The 17643-nt window shown below is 44.6% G+C and overlaps 1 protein-coding gene across 4 annotated transcripts in view; it reads left to right on the top strand.

Annotated features, from left to right (window-relative positions):
- nfia (nuclear factor I/A) overlaps positions 1-17643 on the top strand; it is a 96430-nt gene that overhangs the window by 23196 nt on the left and 55591 nt on the right. For 2 of the 4 annotated variants that reach the window (XM_072438639.1, XM_072438638.1), the window contains exon 2: positions 15163-15691. In XM_072438639.1, coding sequence (XP_072294740.1) covers positions 15163-15691 — 529 coding nt within the window. Of the gene's footprint in view, positions 1-11124; positions 11892-15162; positions 15692-17643 lie in introns of those variants that run through there. The other 2 variants (XM_072438640.1, XM_072438641.1) reach the window with 2 other exon arrangements.

Genomic DNA, 17643 nt, shown 5'->3' with positions numbered 1-17643 from the left:
GGGCGCCAATTTTTTTCAGAATGTAGTGAGGCACGATTTTTAGAGATGTGCAAATTTTTTTGACTTTTCGTCAATGTTCACTGGGTGAAAAATAGGATGGTTGGTCCAGAGAAGAAGAAAGAATATTCCGATGCGAAAACAATGTTTCCCATTTTTCAAATATCAAATATCATAAACTATAATTTTTTTTATCATAAAATATACATAAACTATACACTTCGCCCATTTGCAATGGTAATGCTCCATTTTCCTACTACTAATTAGTATGCATGGTGCATGAGATGAGGAGTGCGTTAGTGAGTGTTTGGAAGTGGGCGAGCGCTTCGCGCACGATTTTGTGTGCACTGCGTGCGCACTTTCGCAGCTATGCGGAACTAATAGGCCTCTCGCCAGCTTGTAGCGCTCGGGCCTAATAATAATTGTAGAAAAAGATTCAGTTGTTTCATCTGGACTCAGTTTAAGAAAAAACCAAGACGTCTCGACTCTCATCCAAGAGTAATTTTCAATCTGAGAATTTAGACCAGGAATTTAGATATTTATCCTATTCTGGAGGGTTAGGGTTAGGGTTCTACTTCAGGAGGGCCCGCCCACCGGGCGGGCCCTCCTGAAGTAGAAGAAAAAGTTGTTTTTTCAACAGAAACTTACACCTCTTTGTTTAGTATCAGTCCTTTAATGGGCCATTAGTCTCCTATTGTCCCTGTCTCACTCTCTCTTTCTTCTCCGAGGACCTGATCATTATCAGAATGCTCTGGGCGTCGACCTCTCCAGGGATTCAAGATTCTATTATAAACCACAAAAAGATTGAACCTTAACCCTCCTGTTTAAAGAAGGTGTTTCTTTTGAACAAAGATCATCTCTTTAACTCTTTCTCTTCATCTTTTGTCCTGCTCAGAATCTTCTCCTCACTGTCTTTGATCAAGTGGTTTGTGTCTTTAAGATGAAGATGCACGGCGCTCTGTGGTCCTGAACTCCAGTGTCTGACGTGATGATAGAGCTTCTTGTGCAGTGGCTCTTTGGTCTCACTATGTGGCGCTCTTTAGTCTCACTATGTGGCTCTCTTTAGTCTCACTATGTGGCGCTCTTTAGTCTCACTATGTGGCTCTTTAGTCTCACTCTGTGGCTCTCTTTAGTCTCACTCTGTGGCTCTCTTTAGTCTCACTATGTGGCTCTCTTTAGTCTCACTATGTGGCTCTTTAGTCTCACTCTGTGGCTCTCTTTAGTCTCACTCTGTGGCTCTCTTTAGTCTCACTATGTGGCTCTCTTTAGTCTCACTATGTGGCGCTCTTTAGTCTCACTATGTGGCTCTTTAGTCTCACTATGTGGCTCTCTTTAGTCTCACTATGTGGCTCTTTAGTCTCACTATGTGGCGCTCTTTAGTCTCACTATGTGGCTCTTTAGTCTCACTATGTGGCGCTCTTTAGTCTCACTATGTGGCGCTCTTTAGTCTCACTATGTGGCTCTTTAGTCTCACTATGTGGCTCTCTTTAGTCTCACTATGTGGCGCTCTTTAGTCTCACTATGTGGCTCTTTAGTCTCACTATGTGGCTCTCTTTAGTCTCACTATGTGGCTCTCTAGTCTCACTATGTGGTGCTCTTTAGTCTCACTATGTGGCTCTTTAGTCTCACTATGTGCCTCTTTAGTCTCACTATGTGGCTCTTTAGTCTCACTATGTGGCGCTCTTTAGTCTCACTATGTGGCGCTCTTTAGTCTCACTATGTGGCGCTCTTTAGTCTCACTATGTGGCTCTTTAGTCTCACTATGTGGCGCTCTTTAGTCTCACTATGTGGCTCTTTAGTCTCACTATGTGGCGCTCTTTAGTCTCACTATGTGGCTCTTTAGTCTCACTATGTGGCACTCTTTAGTCTTACTCTGTGGCTCTCTTTAGTCTCACTATGTGGCTCTCTTTAGTCTCACTATGTGGCTCTTTAGTCTCACTATGTGGCGCTCTTTAGTCTCACTATGTGGCTCTCTTTAGTCTCACTATGTGGCGCTCTTTAGTCTCACTATGTGGCTCTCTTTAGTCTCACTATGTGGCGCTCTTTAGTCTCACTATGTGGCGCTCTTTAGTCTCACTATGTGGCTCTCTTTAGTCTCACTATGTGGTGCTCTTTAGTCTCACTATGTGGCTCTTTAGTCTCACTATGTGGCTCTTTAGTCTCACTATGTGGCGCTCTTTAGTCTCACTATGTGGCGCTCTTTAGTCTCACTATGTGGCGCTCTTTAGTCTCACTATGTGGCTCTTTAGTCTCACTATGTGGCGCTCTTTAGTCTCACTATGTGGCTCTTTAGTCTCACTATGTGGCGCTCTTTAGTCTCACTATGTGGCTCTTTAGTCTCACTATGTGGCACTCTTTAGTCTCACTCTGTGGCTCTCTTTAGTCTCACTATGTGGCTCTCTTTAGTCTCACTATGTGGCTCTTTAGTCTCACTATGTGGCGCTCTTTAGTCTCACTAGGTGGCTCTCTTTAGTCTCACTATGTGGCGCTCTTTAGTCTCACTATGTGGCTCTCTTTAGTCTCACTATGTGGCGCTCTTTAGTCTCACTATGTGGCGCTCTTTAGTCTCACTATGTGGCTCTTTAGTCTCACTATGTGGCGCTCTTTAGTCTCACTCTGTGGCTCTCTTTAGTCTCACTATGTGGCTCTCTTTAGTCTCACTATGTGGCTCTTTAGTCTCACTATGTGGCGCTCTTTAGTCTCACTATGTGGCTCTCTTTAGTCTCACTATGTGGCGCTCTTTAGTCTCACTATGTGGCTCTCTTTAGTCTCACTATGTGGCTCTTTAGTCTCACTATGTGGCACTCTTTAGTCTCACTATGTGGCTCTCTTTAGTCTCACTATGTGGCTCTCTTTAGTCTCACTATGTGGCTCTCTTTAGTCTCACTATGTGGCTCTTTAGTCTCACTATGTGGCTCTTTAGTCTCACTATGTGGCACTCTTTAGTCTCACTATGTGGCTCTCTTTAGTCTCACTATGTGGCTCTCTTTAGTCTCACTATGTGGCTCTCTTTAGTCTCACTATGTGGCTCTTTAGTCTCACTATGTGGCTCTTTAGTCTCACTATGTGGCGCTCTTTAGTCTCACTATGTGGCGCTCTTTAGTCTCACTATGTGGCTCTCTTTAGTCTCACTATGTGGCTCTTTAGTCTCACTATGTGGCTCTTTAGTCTCACTATGTGGCGCTCTTTAGTCTCACTATGTGGCTCTTTAGTCTCACTATGTGGCGCTCTTCAGAGCTTTGTTCACTGTATTGGACAGAATAAACTACATTGTTCTGTTTTTGTGTTGCATTTCGTCCTTAGGATGAACCAGTCTTAAAGTTTAAAATAAACAGGGAAATTCTCTGCAGTTTTCAGTTCTCAGACAGTCCAGAGACATAAGGGACAGAAACACCCTTCTCTGTTCTGTTTCCCTTTTAACCCTTTTGTCCTTTTGCAGGACTTCTTGCTCAAGAAGTTTAAGAGGCAATCTTTGTTAAAAGAGAAAATTCGTCCTTAAATAGAAAATGTGTTTATAAACAGGTTGTTTATAATGAAATTTTTAATCCCTGGAGAGGTCGACGCCCACGACCTTTTAAACCTGACCTCTTATACCTGACCTCGTAAACCTGACCTCACACCTGACCTCATAAACATGACCTCTTAAACCTGACCTCATAAACATGACCTCTTAAACCTGACCTCATAAACATGACCTCTTAAACCTGACCTAATAAACCTGACCTTGTAAACCTGACCTCTGAAGGAATATCAAACCATTTTTGAATATTTATTAAATTTGAATGTCTTGAGAGGCAAAAGGTGTTGTTTTGAGCTCAATCAGACGAAAAACCTTGGACAAGTAAAAGTCAAACGTGGCGGTGCCACTTTGTTTCGACAAGGCTGACTTCCTGTTTATCATAGAGCGATGCTGCCAGGTGTGTTTTACTCGTCAAAGGTAGCTCTATCACTGTCCCAAGTCTCATGTGCCTAGGCCAAAGATTAAGTGTATCATGTTTTGTCTTTTTTTAACTAGTCGGCACTGTTGTGACGGGCGTTCTCGCAATCTCCATTTTATTCGAGTTCGGGCCGAGCCGATCGGATCTATGCCCCCATGTGTGACATTCATCAATGTTAGGGGGTCAAAAATGCCCGAGTTGTGGCAAAATTTTACCACGCAAAACTATAATAATAAGAAACCATGGCAAGAACAATGTCTCGATCCATTCCATTCTGGAAGGCTCGAGCCAATAAGAATAAGAACCATGGCAGGCAAGAACAAAGACCCGTTCCATTCCATGGAATGGCTCGAGCCAATAATAATAATAAATATAGCCGCAAGCGGCTCGCCTACGCCTACTGCTGGATCTGTGACGCTGTCACATCTTCTCCCCTTTGTTTTACCATTCAAAAAGTAATTTTATTTTGAATTCTTGGCAAAATGTGCAGCTTTGTCGCACAGACACCGTGACTCTTTGAATAAAAATGTGGATAACTTTTGATGGTCCACCCCTGAAGATGAGTCTCACCAAATTTCAGGTTAATAGGGCTGACGCCCTGGGAGGAGTTTGTGAAAGTATAAAGTGTAAACATGTTCTGGCGATTTCCCCATTGGAATAACATGGGAGGTTTCGGTCATTGTTGGCAAAACCATAACAATTATGACATGGGTCTCATTGACTTTTTTGATGGGGATGCCAAAATTGAGTTGTGTGTCAAATTTCATATAATTTAGCAAAACTAAACATTTAACCTCTATATAAAATCTGTAGGGGGCGCTGTGGCGCCAAATTACTTTATTTCACTTCAAGTAGGTTTAGGGCAAAGAGTTTAACAACTGATTCTAATTTGACGCAATTTGGACTTTATCTGCGCAAACGGCAGAAATGTTAAATTTGGGAGAGTTCTGAAATTCTAGCTACAGTTTGCCACAGAGACCGCATCAAAGTAATTTGAATAACTTTTGTAGTTTGTAATTTGGTGGTCCTGGTCCCGGTCCCACACCATTTTCACCAAATTTCAGCTTTTTAGGGCCAACGCCCTGGGAGGAGTTCGTAAAAGTGCGACGTTTGGAAAAACTCCAGAGTCATGCTTAGCCATTTTTGAACCAATATGGCCGACATTTGGTTGGGCGGATGGCGTTGCCGTAATAATATGTTTTACTTCTCTTGTCACCATCTACCTCTGCGCCAAATTTCATGATTCTACGATCGGATTTTTTTGAGGTCATTTCCTATCCCTCAATGCATTTTTGGTACATTTGAGGGCGCTGACGCGCCAATTTTTTTAATTTTTAGAAAAGGGAGATCTTTAGAGGTGTGCAAATTTTTGTGACTTTTCGTCAATGTTCACTGGGTGAAAAATATGGGGGTTGGTCCCGAGAAGAAGAAAGAAAGAAAGAAAGAATAACAATGCTTGCGAAAACAATGTTTCCCATTTTTCAAATATCATAAACTATACATTTTCTCATGGTGTGGGTCCCTGGTCACTGACGGGTACTTTCGTTAATTTAGAGTGGGCTCTGCCCACTTTGTGTTTTTGGCCCTCTATACAGTAATAATGTTCAATTTTTGTATTACATGCTTATATGCACGGAACATGCAAGAGATGGGGAACGTATTCGTGAGCTACTTAGCGCAAACGAGTGCTTTGTATAAAGCGCTCGTTTAGTGCGCACTTTTGCACAGGCTTTGCCCGTTTACAACAGTAATGTTCCATTTTCCTACTACTAATTAGTATGCACGGGGCGTGCATGAGTGGAGGAGTGCGTTAGTGAGTGTTTGGAAGTGGGCGAGCGCTTCGCGCTCGATTTCGTGCGCACTATGTGCGCACTTTCGCAGCCGTGCTTCGCACGGCCTTACGGAACTAATAGGCCTCTCGCCAGCTTGTAGCGCTCGGGCCTAATAATAATAAATAAGCTCTGGAGCATTTGGCCTTTTGGTACAAATAAGACATTTGTGTATTTTTATGACTGTGTGTGACTTTTGCAGCTGATGCTTGTTGTGAATATAATATTTTATTAGGCCGTGGCTGCAGAGCCGCGGCGCGGTCAAATAGCCCAGCAGTTTCGGGAGCCGCGGCACGGCCATATAGCCTCATGCATAACCCTAACTTTAACTCTAACCCCAACCCCAAGACCTAAGCCGGTACGGTCTAACCCGGCACGGTCTAACCCGGCACGGTCTAACCCGGCACGGTCTAACCCGGCGCGGTCAAATAGCCCAGAAGTTTCAGGAGCCGCGGCACAAAATAACATGGCAGTTTCGCGGCTCTGTAAACACTCCCATTTTATTAAGGAGCAGTTTTATTAATATGTTTGCCTGACGAAGGCCTAGACGCCGAAACGTTGCCTCTTTACTATTTAACTTTTATTTTGAAAGTTTGACAGTGTGCGGGATTTCTTTCCCTTTACAGTTCAGCGTCAGTACGCCTTTATCCTACGCACCTGGCACAGAACCTGATGTGCGGAGCATCGTCTTGATTTCCATTAATATGTTTGACAACAGGAAGTGGAGCAGCACTTTGATGACATCACAATGTGGGCTCGACACAATTTACACACCTGACCTCATAAACCTGACCTCATAAACCTGACCTCGTAAACCTGACCTCACACCTGACCTCATAAACATGACCTCTTAAACCTGACCTCATAAACCTGACCTCTTAAACCTGACCTCACACCTGACCTCATAAACCTGACCTCTTAAACCTGACCTTTTAAACTTGGCCTCATAAACCTGACCTCATAAACCTGACCTCTTAAACCTGACCTCTTAAACCTGACCTCACTCCTGACCTCATAAACCTGACCTCTTAAACCTGACCTCATAAACATGACCTCTTAAACCTGACCACTTAAACCTGACTTCATAAACCTGATCTAACACCTGACCTCTTAAACCTGATCTCACACCTGACTTCTTAAACCTGACCTCTTACACCTGACCTCTTAAACCTGACTTCATAAACATGACCTCTTAAACCTGACCTCTTAAACCTGACCTCATAAACCTGACCTCTTAAACCTGACCTCATAAACCTGACCTCATAAACCTGACCTCCTAAACCTGACCTCATAAACATGTCCTCTTAAACCTGACCTCTTAAATCTGACCTCTTTAACCTGACCTCATAAACCTGACCTCTTAAACCTGACCTCTTAAACATGACCTCTTAAACCTGACCTCATAAACAGGACCTCTTAAACCTGACCTCTTACACCTGACTTGATAAACCTGACCTCAAAAACCTGACATGCTAAACCTGACCTCATAAACCTGACCTCTTAAACTTGACCTCTTACACCTGACCTCATAAACCTGACCTCAAAAACCTGACCTCTTTAACCTGACCTCATAAACCTGACCTCTTAAACCTGACCTCTTAAACCTGACCTCTTAAACCACAAAAACTGCCAAACCGGGCTAAGTGTTTGGCAAAAGCATAAATTCACACATATTTACATAATTTGAGCTTTCACACTTTAACGTGAACAATTAATAACAGTTTGAAAACACTGCACCTGCTGATGTCATGAGGTGGAGCTCCTCTGTGTTTTTAAAGTCCAAACTGCTGAAAATGCTTCATTAAACACAAGTCACTCTGTAGTTTCTATAATCTCTCTCCACACAAACCATCGATTCATGATTTCATGTTTTTAGCCGTTAATATCATTAGAGTGGCTCGTTAGACTTTGTATTATTAAATGACTATTAGATTACCCCAAAGACCTGCAGGTGGCTCAATAACATAAAACTAACATTATTATGTTGGGCTGATGCTAAATGATGACCAGAGCGGGTACGCTGTCAAAAAGGAACAGCTTGTCTCGAAAACGATGGATTCAGAACATTAATATTCATTTGACTGGTCACTCGAGTTACATATTGTACAGTGTAACGGTCACTGAAGTAACATATTGTACAGTGTAACGGTCACTGGCGTGACATATTATACCGTGTAACGGTCACTGGAGTTACATATTGTACAATGTAACGGTCACTGGAGTAACCTATTGTACAGTGTAATGGTCACTGGAGTAACCTATTGTACAGTGTAACGGTCACTGGAGTTACATATTGTACACTGTAACGGTCACTGGAGTAACATATTATACAGTGTAACGGTCACTGGAGTAACATATTATACAGTGTAATGGTCACTGGAGTTAAATATTGTACAGTGTAACGGTCACTGGAGTAACATATTATACAGTGTAACGGTCACTGAAGTTACATATTGTACAGTGTAACGTCACTGGAGTAACCTATTATACAGTGTAACGGTCACTGAAGTTACATATTGTACAGTGTAACGGTCACTGAAGTAACCTATTGTACAGTGTAACGGTCACTGAAGTTACATATTGTACAGTGTAACGGTCACTGGAGTAACCTATTGTACAGTGTAACGGTCACTGGAGATACATATTGTACAGTGTAACGGTCACTGGAGTTACATATTATACAGTGTAATGGTCAATGGAGTAACCTATTGTACAGTGTAACGGTCACTGAAGTTACATATTGTACAGTGTAACGGTCACTGGAGTAACCTATTGTACAGTGTAACGGTCACTGGAGTTACATATTATACAGTGTAATGGTCACTGGAGTAACCTATTGTACAGTGTAACGGTCACTGAAGTTACATATTGTACAGTGTAACGGTCACTGGAGTTACCTATTATACAGTGTAATGGTCACTGGAGTAACCTATTGTACAGTGTAACGTCACTGGAGTAACATATTATACAGTGTAACGGTCACTGGAGTTACATATTGTACAGTGTAACGTCACTGGAGTAACATCTTATACAGTGTAACGTCACTGAAGTTACATATTGTACAGTGTAACGGTCACTGGAGTAACCTATTGTACAGTGTAACGTCACTGGAGTAACCTTTTGTACAGTGTAACGTCACTGGAGTAACCTATTATACAGTGTAACGGTCACTGGAGTTACATATTGTACAGTGTAACGGTCACTGGAGTAACCTATTGTACAGTGTAACGGTCACTGAAGTTACATATTGTACAGTGTAACGGTCACTGGAGTAACATATTGTACAGTGTAACGGTCACTGAAGTTACATACTGTACAGTGTAACGGTCACTGGAGTTACATACTGTACAGTGTAACGGTCACTGAAGTTACATATTGTACAGTGTAACGGTCACTGGAGTAACCTATTGTACAGTGTAACGGTCACTGGAGTTACATATTATACAGTGTAATGGTCACTGGAGTAACCTATTGTACAGTGTAACGGTCACTGGAGTAACCTATTGTACAGTGTAACGTCACTGGAGTAACATATTATACAGTGTAACGGTCACTGGAGTTACATATTGTACAGTGTAACGTCACTGGAGTAACATCTTATACAGTGTAACGTCACTGAAGTTACATATTGTACAGTGTAACGGTCACTGGAGTAACCTATTGTACAGTGTAACGTCACTGGAGTAACCTTTTGTACAGTGTAACGTCACTGGAGTAACCTATTATACAGTGTAACGGTCACTGGAGTTACATATTGTACAGTGTAACGGTCACTGGAGTAACCTATTGTACAGTGTAACGGTCACTGAAGTTACATATTGTACAGTGTAACGGTCACTGGAGTAACATATTGTACAGTGTAACGGTCACTGAAGTTACATACTGTACAGTGTAACGGTCACTGGAGTTACATACTGTACAGTGTAACGGTCACTGAAGTTACATATTGTACAGTGTAACGGTCACTGGAGTAACCTATTGTACAGTGTAACGGTCACTGGAGTTACATATTATACAGTGTAATGGTCACTGGAGTAACCTATTGTACAGTGTAACGGTCACTGAAGTTACATATTGTACAGTGTAACGGTCACTGGAGTTACATATTATACAGTGTAATGGTCACTGGAGTAACCTATTGTACAGTGTAACGTCACTGGAGTAACATATTATACAGTGTAACGGTCACTGGAGTTACATATTGTACAGTGTAACGTCACTGGAGTAATATCTTATACAGTGTAACGTCACTGAAGTTACATATTGTACAGTGTAACGGTCACTGGAGTAACCTATTGTACAGTGTAACGTCACTGGAGTAACCTTTTGTACAGTGTAACGTCACTGGAGTAACCTATTATACAGTGTAACGGTCACTGGAGTTACATATTGTACAGTGTAACGGTCACTGGAGTAACCTATTGTACAGTGTAACGGTCACTGAAGTTACATATTGTACAGTGTAACGGTCACTGGAGTAACATATTGTACAGTGTAACGGTCACTGAAGTTACATACTGTACAGTGTAACGGTCACTGGAGTTACATACTGTACAGTGTAACGGTCACTGGAGTTACATATTTTACAGTTACATACTGAACAGTGTAACGGTCACTGGAGTTACATATTTTACAGTTACATACTGTACAGTGTAACGGTCACTGGAGTTACATACTGTACAGTGTAACGGTCACTGGAGTTACATATTTTACAGTTACATACTGAACAGTGTAACGGTCACTGGAGTTACATATTTTACAGTTACATATTGTACAGTGTAACGGTCACTGGAGTTACATATGTGTAACGGTCACTGGAGTTACATATTGTACAGTGTAACGTCACTTTCCCGCTTGAATACAGATCAATTAATAATAAATAGATAGATGAGTTAAAGGTGCACTGAGTAACTTTCCTGGTGGAGACTCTGCTGGTCACCATGGAGATTGCACTGCCAGGATTATTCCACAGTATCCAATAATGCAATGTATTTCCATGGAAACAAGCATGTGGCGCCAGTTAGTTACAGGTCAGATCTGTGGAGCGGGGAGTCCGTTTTTCTGAGTGAAGTTTATACGGCGGAACATTCCAGGCAAACGGACCCACACCAGAAAAGTGACGTGGTGCCGCTTTAAGACTTTTAGGACCATTTGTAACTTTGACTGGACAAATGTTTTCTTTTTCTACAGTTTGTGGTCACTTTTCAGATGTGACTTTTTGCAGTGCAGGTCCGCGGATGGGGGAGGGGGAGGGTCTCTCCTCTCTCTCCCCGGGACAGCCCCCCCCCCCCCCCCCCCCCTCTCCCCGGGACACCTCCGCCCCTCGCCCCGCTCCGGCGCTTTACGGTCGGACATAAATTACCGGGAAACAGCAGCGGCTCGTTCCAGAGGCGAGGCGGCCGAGTTCAGCTCAGGGATCCGGCTCCGCGCGCACTCCCCCCGGGGTTCTCTCACTGCGGAGGAGCCTCTGCAGCACCGCCACTCTCCGGACCAGCACCGAGCCAGCACCGAGCGGCAACACAGCTCCAGCCGCCGCGCATGCACCGCAGCTCGGGCTGAACATGCCGCCGTGCCCCGCTGTCCGCCCCGGAGCTCCGCACGCACTTGTGCCGCTTCAGGAGTGAAATGCTCCGGGACGTATTGGACCGCACTCCCCCCGGCTCCGCGCTCACCCCCCCAGGCCCCACGCTCACTCCCCGCGGCTCCGCGCTCACTTCCACGGGCCGCCGCGTCACTCCGCGTTTCTCTCGGACTTGTTGTGTTCGCTTTTGGACATGTCCCGTTCCTTTCCCGAGTCTGGACTGAACGCGGCGCGCTCCCGGTCCGTGTGCACGTGTGTGTCCTGCCGTAGCCCGGTAGAGCAGCGCGTGCGTGAGTAAGCCGTAGCGCGCGCGGCGGGGGAGAGGTCAAAGTTCGCTGCGCTTTTGGAGATGTGAACGCGCACGGACAGGAGACAACTGTTACTCTCCCTTCTCTCTCTTTCCGCACTCTTTCTCCCTTTTCCACTCTTCCCCACGCTCGTGCACGTGTCCTGCCCCTCTCACACACGCACGCGCACGGACAGTCCTCTCGCGAGCCTCGGAGCGGCCCCGGGACAGTTATGTATTCCCCGCTCTGCCTGACGCAGGTGAGTGGCACTTTTTGTGGATTTTGGCAGAAAACTTGAACTTTGCGCGCACTCTCCTGTGGCACGCGCGTGCACAGCGGACTCCCCCGTTATGTCTCGAGCCCGCTGTGACTGTTTCCGGTGCCGTGGGCCCTGCAGCGGGTTCACACGGGCCGTTGTAGCCGCTGTACGGGGCTCTCACGCCGGCGCTGTGGCTCCACTTTTCCGCTCGCTCCGGGACAAACTTCTGCTGCTTTTCCCGGATCTTCCTCTTCTCTTCTGCTCTTCCTCTTTCTCTTCTGCTCTTCCTCTTCTCTTCTGCTCTTTCTCTCTCTTCTTCACGCTCTCTTTTCTCTCCTCTTTCACTTTTGCACTTTCTCTTTCCGCTCCATTGCTCCGGCTCCGCGGGGAAGGGGCGGTATTCGTGTGAGTCCGCTGCCGAGTTCCGCGCGCCTCTGTCCGGCTGCGGCTCGGTCTGAAAGCCCGCTCTCCGCTCTGCTTCTCCCGCTGCGTCTGAAGCTCGGACTTGAGTCGGACTTGAGTCGGACTTGAGTCGGACTTGAGTCGGACTTGAGTCGGACTTGAGTCGGACTTGAGTCGGACTTGAGTCGGACAAATGTCACAGATTCTCGGTTCCAATGAAAACATTTTGTCCTTTTTACAGTTTCTACGGTTTTGTCTTATCTAATTCACATCATTCACAAACAAGCTGCAAAAAAACACATGTTTTTGGCCCTGATCAAATTGTTCTGTAATTCATAAATGATTTAGATTTTTTAAATTCCAACATTTTTTACAAATTTACATTGTTGACATTTTAGAACGTTTTGAAATATTCTGAGCCAAAATCAAATAAAAGTCAAAACATTTAGTCCAATTTCATTTTATATTTTTGATTAATTTCGGCCTGAGACCTGGATTCTACAGCCCCCATAAACCAGGACTAAACCAGGACTAAACCAGGACTAAACCAGGACTAAACCAGGACTAAACCAGGTCTAAACCAGGTCTAAACCAGGTCTAAACCAGGTCTAAACCAGGTCTTTCTGGAACAGTCTTGTTGTGATTAAAGGATTTGTTCTAATTCAGGATTAATCTGCTGAAATTAGCTCTGCTCCGTCAGAATCAAACGCTCCAAGACTTAACGTTTCAATCACATTTAAAACGAAGCTTGTTTTTGATACGAATGTGACGCTATAAAATATAACGATTATTGTAGAACAAACTGTTTTACAACTCGCCATTGAAATCAAACGATCCGAATAAAAAACAGAAAACATGCACTTTACACATTAACAGAAGTGACTCAATTATCACCATTAAACACGATTATATTCTGACGTGAATAATAATGATGATAATAATAATAATAATAATGATAATGATAATACTAATAATGATAATGATAATAATAGTAATAGTAATAGATGATTTGAATGATTTCACATAAACCTCACACAGATCAATCATGTTTCTTTTGCTCAAAGAAACATTCAAATTGTAACGACAATCTTTTTTTAATTTCTATGGAATTTGTTCTGTTTCTTTTGCTCATTTTGGATTTCCTCCAAATCTTTAGACTGAATCACCTCAGAACTGAGACTAAACCAGGACTAAACCAGGACTAAACCAGGGCTAGACCAGGGCTAGACCAGGGCTAAACCAGGGCTAAACCAGGGCTAAACCAGGACTAAACAAGGACTAAGCCAGAACTAAGCCAGAACTAAACCAGGACTAAACTAGGTCTAAACTAGGTCTAAATCAGGACTACACCAGGACTAAACCAGGACTAAACCAGGTCTAAACCAGGTCTAAACCAGGTCTAAACCAGGACTAAACCAGGACTAAAACAGGACTAAATCAGGACATATAGGAAATATATTTTTAGTAGTTTTTCACGTTTAACTCTTGTTTTTTGGATCCTTCTCATTTCCTAACTTTGTGCTTCAGGAACTAAACATTTGGAGCCAAAGCTGGAGATAAATCTGAAATTGTTGTATTTTTTTTCTGGTTTTCATGTGACACTTGTGTGTACCACATTGGTATTCTCCAGGCTTTTCTCTGTTTTACTCTTTTTGTCCGTGTTCTGTTCTTCTGCTGGAGCCGGAACAAAACCGTTATTTCCTCGAGGCGTTTTAAAGCAGAATCTGGAAATGGTCCAAGGAAGACTCCACACGGGACTAAACCGGGTCTAAAACGGGTCTAAAGCGGGTCTAAAGCGGGTCTAAAACGGGTCTAAAGCAGGTCTAAAGCAGGTCTATAACGGGTCTAAAGCAGGTCTAAAACGGGTCTAAAGCAGGTCTAAAACAGGTCCAAACTGGGCCTAAACTGGGCCTAAACTGGGCCTAAACTGGGCGTAAACTGGGTCTAAACCAGGTCTAAACCGGGTCTAAACTGGGCCTAAACCGCGTTACCACAGGCTCTTTGTTCCAGTGGTAAATATTTTGATAGTTTTACATTCAAGTTGCAGTTTGTGAAGATAAAATTAAAACAAAATGGAAAAAATAAAACTTTTCTAAAAACAAAAGTTGTAAGTTAAATAGTAATTTTCATCTTTTTATTGTGTTTGATAAAAACAACATGAAACATAGAACGGACACAGAACACGAGAGAGCAACAACCTGTTCAGATCCTTTGCTTTGTCTGGCTCAGAGTTTAGTGTCTCAGACTCTGACTCCTCCTCTGGTCCTGGTTCTGGTCATGGTTCTAGTCCTAGTGCAGGTCCTGGTTCTGGTCCTGGTGCAGGTCCTGGTCCTGGTCCATGTGTGTCCGTGTTCTTTTGGGTTGAAATGTGTTTGTATTTGTGAAAAAAATCTGTTCTCGATCTCCTCAGACCAAACAGTGTCTAGAGACGTGTTCTTGTTCTAAAGCCATGTTCTTGTTCTAAAGCCGTATTATTGTGTTCTCGCGTTCTAAAGCCGCATTCTCGTGTTCTAAAGCCGCGTTCTGGTTCTATTTATTATTTATTATTATGGGCATAGCATTGGACGAACCAGATGCAATGTTTTAAGTGTTATAGCAGAATATGCTAATTTTCAACACCTGTCCATAGTGCCAATTTAGAGTTGCCAATTTTACCTACCACATGCATGTCTTTTGACGGTGGGAGGAAGCCGGAGAACCTGGAGAGATCATGTGATGTTGGTCTGGTCCGGGAATCGAACCTGTGATCTCCTTCTTGGGAGGCAAGAGGGCTAACCGCCTTTGCCACCGTGCACCCCAAAACTAAAGCCGTGTTCTGGTTCTAAAGCCGTTTTCTGGTGTTCTAAAGCCGTGTTCTTGTGTTCCGCAGGACGAGTTCCACCCCTTCATTGAGGCGCTGCTGCCGCACGTCAGAGCGTTCGCCTACACCTGGTTCAATCTTCAGGCGAGGAAACGAAAGTACTTCAAGAAGCACGAGAAGCGCATGTCGAAGGAGGAGGAGCGAGCGGTCAAGGACGAGCTGCTCGGGGAGAAGCCGGAGGTCAAGCAGAAATGGGCCTCGCGCCTTTTGGCCAAACTCCGTAAAGACATCCGTCCAGAGTTCAGGGAGGACTTTGTCCTGACCGTGACGGGGAAGAAGGCTCCGTGCTGCGTCCTGTCCAACCCTGACCAGAAGGGAAAGATGCGGCGCATCGACTGCCTGCGTCAGGCCGACAAAGTGTGGAGACTGGACCTAGTGATGGTCATTCTGTTCAAAGGCATTCCTCTGGAGAGCACGGACGGAGAGCGACTGGTCAAGAGTCCACAGTGTGCCAACCCCTCACTCTGCGTCCAGCCACACCACATTGGAGTGTCCGTCAAGGAGCTGGACCTGTACCTGGCATACTTTGTACACGCAGGTGAGTCACAGGTCACACACAGGTCACAGATCACACACAGGTCACACACAGGTCACACACAGGTCACACACAGGTCACACACAGGTCAGAGGTCACAAGCCACACACACACACACAGGTCACACACACAGGTCACACACATGCCATACACACAGGTCACACACAGGTCACACATAGGTCAGAGGTCACAGGTCACACACACAGGTCACACACAGGTCACATGTCACACACATGTCACAGGTCACACACAGGTCACACACAGGTCACACACAGGTCAGAGGTCACAAGCCACACACACAGGTCACACACAGGTCACACACACAGGTCACACATAGGTCAGAGGTCACAGGTCACACACATAGGTCAGAGGTCACAGGTCACACACACAGGTCACACACAGGCCATACACACAGGTCACACACACAGGTCACACATAGGTCAGAGGTCACAGGTCACACACACAGGTCACACACAGGTCACATGTCACACACATGTCACACACATGTCACAGGTCACACACAGGTCAGAGGTCACAGGTCACACACAGGTCACACACAGGTCACAGGGTCAGAGGCTTGTAAAGCTATGTTCACACCGCTGCGTCCAAATTTGCACTGGACGCCCGAGTTGGACGCCTGTCCATTTGACAGTGCACATGCTCAGTGTCCAGTGCACGTGCTCTGCTCAGTGCCCAGTGCACATGCTCAGTGTTGCTTGACCTGTGGTGAAGCTGGTCACCTGTTGCTTGACCTGTGGTGAAGCTGGTCACCTGTTTCTTGACCTGTGGTGAAGCTGGTCATCTGTTGCTTGACCTGTGGTGAAGCTGGTCATCTGTTGCTTGACCTGTGGTGAAGCTGGTCACCTGTTGCTTGACCTGTGGTGAAGCTGGTCATCTGTTGCTTGACCTGTGGTGAAGCTGGTCACCTGTTGCTGACCGGTTGTTGGTCTTGAGGTCAATCGTAAGGTGTCAGAGTAAAACGCTCTGAGGTGAAGACGTCATGATGTCGTACACTCTTGGTCTGTTTTAACTCTAAGGTTAAAGCACTTTAATGACTCTAATATTGTATAATTTATTCCCACTTAGTCTGATTAAAGTTATAAAATAAAGCTGTAAAAGTGTGAGTGACATCACTTTTCCATCATGTTTCCCCTGTGTTCACACTCCGAGCCCAGTTTTGTCTGGTTCTAGTCCCGATTTAGTCCTGGTTTAGACCTGGTTTAGATCTGGTTTAGTCCTGGTTTAGTCCTGGTTCTAGTCCTGGTTTAGTCTTAGTTTAGTCCTGGTTCTAGTCCTGGTTTAGTCCTGGTTTAGACCTGGTTTAGTCCTGGTTTAGACCTGGTTTAGACCTGGTTTAGTCCTGGTTTAGGCCTGGTTTAGAACTGGTTTAGTCCTGGTTTAGTCCTGGTTCAGTCCTGGTTTAGACCTGGTTTGGTCCTGGTTTGGTCCTGTTTTGGTCCTGGTTTAGTTATTTTCATGTGGTGTTCAAGTGTGAAAGCATTTTACCTCAGACAGTTAGGACACAGGAGTTAGGACAGAGGAGTTAGGACAGAGGAGTTAGGACAGAGGAGTTAGGACAGAGGAGTTAGGACAGAGGAGTTAGGACAGAGGAGTTAGGAAGTCTGAGTCTAATTGAAGTGAAGACTCTTAAAAGTGTCTCTCCTTGAGAAGAGCTGACTCATGGGAAATGTAGTCATTACATCATTGAGAGAGACGTCTGCATCAAACCGGCCAGAGCCAAGACCTGGTTTAGTCCTGGTTTAGTCCTGGTTTAGACCTGGTTTAGACCTGGTTTAGACCTGGTTTAGACCTGGTTTAGACCTCGGTTAGACCTGGGTTTGACCTGGTTTAGTCCTGGTTTAGACCTGGTTTAGTCCTTGTTTAGTCCTGGTTTACTCCTGGTTTAGTCCTGGTTTAGACCTGGATTAGACCTGGTTTAGACCTGGATTAGACCT

The sequence above is a fragment of the Eucyclogobius newberryi genome, unplaced genomic scaffold, assembly GCF_026437365.1.
Source record: "Eucyclogobius newberryi isolate DKJ021-1_F unplaced genomic scaffold, fEucNew1.0.hap1 SCAF_9, whole genome shotgun sequence".
NCBI lineage: Eukaryota > Metazoa > Chordata > Actinopteri > Gobiiformes > Gobiidae > Eucyclogobius > Eucyclogobius newberryi.
This window is presented reverse-complemented; position numbering and strand designations above follow the sequence as displayed.